Source organism: Chaetura pelagica, unplaced genomic scaffold, assembly GCF_000747805.2.
Source record: "Chaetura pelagica isolate M959 unplaced genomic scaffold, ChaPel_1.0 scaffold139, whole genome shotgun sequence".
Lineage (NCBI taxonomy): Eukaryota > Metazoa > Chordata > Aves > Apodiformes > Apodidae > Chaetura > Chaetura pelagica.
Window position 1 is genome coordinate 8,369,770 of NW_009970717.1, and position 2,851 is coordinate 8,372,620.

Below are 2,851 nucleotides of genomic sequence, written 5' to 3' on the forward strand. Positions count from 1 at the left end.
GTGTGCTGCCACTGCACCTCCATGCTCTGCTTGCAGGCACGTGGTGCTGTGGTTGCACGTTGGTGCTGTGATGGGCTGCCTGCGCTGTGAGCACACACATGTGTGTGCAACACGCGTGGTGCCACGGCCGCATGTACCAGCACGTACACGTGTGCGCTGTGCTGGTGTGTGCACAGACTGGGACTGCGTGTGTGCTAACTGCACCTTTCCCCAGTTGCACGTGTGTGCTGTGGGGGCAGGGACACGTGTGTGCCATGACCCATGCACACTGTGGCTGCACGTGTCCGTGCGTGGGTTTGCCAGGCAAGGACATGCGTGTGCAAGCAGGGCCAAAGCAACCCTGTGTGTGGCAATGGGCCGTCGTGTGCACACAAGCACGGGAGTCTGCGCAAGCAGGATGTGCTTCTCCTGTGTAGGTGGCAGCTGGATGTTCCAGAGGAATGCTCAATGTTGGGTTTCAAAATAAATAAATAAGTATCGGGATTAAAAATGCAAATCATGACCTTCTTCAGTAAACACATTCCCTAAAGGAAAACACACTGATTTTTGGGGCTGGATTAATCACTGTATTTATTCTGATCATTCCCAAATGCTCTGTGCTGGGAATTTCTTACTCAAAACCAAAACCTTTAGGCTATTGTTGTATTTTGAGACTCAAAAATCAACTAATACGGGACTTTTCCCATAACTGAGCCGATGGGGTTTTTCAATGAACTGAAACTTCGAATCAAGCAGCAAGTTTTGCAGCTGTAATGGAAATAATCTCATTCCTGCCAGCCAGTCTGGGAGGAAATAATGCTCAGCCACAGGTTTCTTAGCAAAGAGCTTTCTCCTTTCCATCACTTCTCCATATTTGCTTCTTTGAATGCCCCTATACTCAGAAAAAAACTTGCTGGGAAGCAACTTGATGGGATCCCAGGGAAAACCTGGGATCTTCTGTCTGAAGGAAGATATTTTTCCCCTCCATGTCTGCATTTTGCCCTGACCCAATGTGGTTTCTCTTTGTGTCTCTCTCAAAAATACCTGTGCAAATGTTTGCACCCCTCTTTGTGTCACGACCCGTTTGAGAAGCTTTTCATTCGTAAGAAGATAAGGAAGGTGAAGTGACTCATGGGGAAAGAAATCAGAATTTAAAGAAAATCACCCAAAAATCCACCTTGTGATAATATATAGCTCTGAATTTGTTAGGAAAGGTAAGGAGACCATAACTTGTGCAGACAGTATTCTCAACTATGAGCAAAAACCTAATCTGGAAGAAAATCCAGGCAGAACCTGGGAAGTGATGCTGGTGTGGGTGTGTGTGGCAAAGAGAGGGCAGCCCTTGAGAAAGGCAAACCTGGATGTCTCAGGACTGTTGGCTGTGAACGTTCCCAGGCAGGGGCCGGTGGAAAACAGCACAGAGGGGTTTCCAAGCCCCAGGATCAATTGCCCCGTGTGTGCCTGGGCTTTGTAGCTCTAAGTGCCTCTGTAGGGAACAAAGAAAGTGAGTAAAAATTGAATTATCCACTTAAGGTTGTGTCAGCTTTCCATCATAAATCTTTTCTTTTTCCTTTTCTTTCTTTTTTTCCCCCCCTTCCAGAGGTTTATTACTCATCTGTAAAAATTCCTCCCAACCTTAGCTTTGCATACACAATATGGTTTCAACGCGGGAAGAAGCTTCATAATGTGTAATTAATAAGCTAAAAGTCACCGTTTTAGGCCAAAAGAACTATGATTTCTCACAGTTACCCCAGCGGGATGAAGTCAGGGGCTGGTGGGAGCTCTGGAAACCGGGTGCTGGGAAGAGGCAGCTTCCAGCAGGTCCCAGTTTGGGTGGCTCCCACCGGGGCTGGGTGGCAGGAGGATGAGCCCCAGCACCTGCCGCAGCACCGGGGCCTCTGGGGCTCGGCCATGGGGGTGCGGGACTGGGTGTAGGATTGGGTGCAGGATTGGGTGTGGGATTGGGTGTGGGATTGGGTGCAGGATTGGGTGCGGGATTGGGTGTGGGACTGGGTGTGGGATTGGGTGCGGGACTGGGTGTGGGACTGGGTGCAGGATTGGTTGTGGGACTGGGTGTGGGATTGGGTGCGGGATTGGGTGTGGGATTGGGTGTGGGATTGGGTGCGGGATTGGGTGTGGGATTGGGTGTGGGATTGGGTGCGGGATTGGGTGTGGGATTGGGTGTGGGATTGGGTGCAGGATTGGGTGTGGGATTGGGTGTGGGATTGGGTGCAGGATTGGGTGTGGGATTGGGTGTGGGATTGGGTGCAGGATTGGGTGTGGGATTGGGTGTGGGATTGGGTGCAGGATTGGGTGTGGGATTGGGTGTGGGATTGGGTGCGGGATTGTGTGCGGGATTGGGTGCGGGACTGGGTGCAGGACTCCCCCTTCCTGCCCCGGGCACTGCGGGCGCCCTGCTCAGATCAACAGGCTACAAGTGAACCAGCATCTTTACACCTTCACCACCTGTGCTTTCATGAGCCTTCATTTTAAAACGGGTTCTTTCCTCCTCTTACTTCTCCCTTTTTTCCCCTCAGATTTTCCTTGGCCATTCCCCCTTTTCCTCTCTCTTCCTGCCCTCTGCCCTGTGCCCCCTCCTCACCTTCCCCTTCCCTCCCCTTTCTCTCCATTTCCAACCGATTTTCACCCATTTTCCTCTTTCACTCCGTATTTTCACTCCCATTCCCACACTTTCCCACCCCAGAGAGGAACCACTTGGGGGTGGGGGGCGAGGGGAAACCTCCCCCCTGGCTGCGGCGGGAGCCCCAGAGGGATGGGGGGGAAGGGGTGTCGGTGCAGAGACAGGGAGGAGGGTCTGCGGAGGGTCCCGCCCGGGCGCCAAGCGCTGCCCCCGACCCTCCGCATTAACCCC

The 2,851-nt window shown here is 52.4% G+C and overlaps 1 protein-coding gene across 1 annotated transcript; it reads right to left on the reverse strand.

The window, feature by feature from the left end:
* Window positions 1–1,455: 1,455 nt before the first annotated feature.
* LOC104396423 (sterol regulatory element-binding protein 2-like) lies at window positions 1,456–2,531 on the reverse strand. The gene is made up of 3 exons (XM_010006261.1): window positions 2,496–2,531; window positions 1,858–2,024; window positions 1,456–1,465 (listed from the first exon to the last, which is right to left on the reverse strand). The coding sequence occupies exons 1-3, from the start codon at window positions 2,529–2,531 to the stop codon at window positions 1,456–1,458; spliced, it is 213 nt and encodes a 70-aa protein (XP_010004563.1).
* Between the last annotated feature and the right edge of the window lie 320 nt (window positions 2,532–2,851).

Excerpts from the sequence above, each read along its gene's own strand:
- LOC104396423 (XM_010006261.1), bottom strand. The coding sequence starts at position 2,531 with ATGGCCAAGGAAAATCTGAGGGGAAAAAAGGGAGAA. Across the intron at positions 2,025-2,495 it reads TGAGGGGAAAAAAGGGAGAA|TCCCACACCCAGTCCCGCAC; the intron begins GTAAGAGGAGGA and ends TCCTGCACCCAG.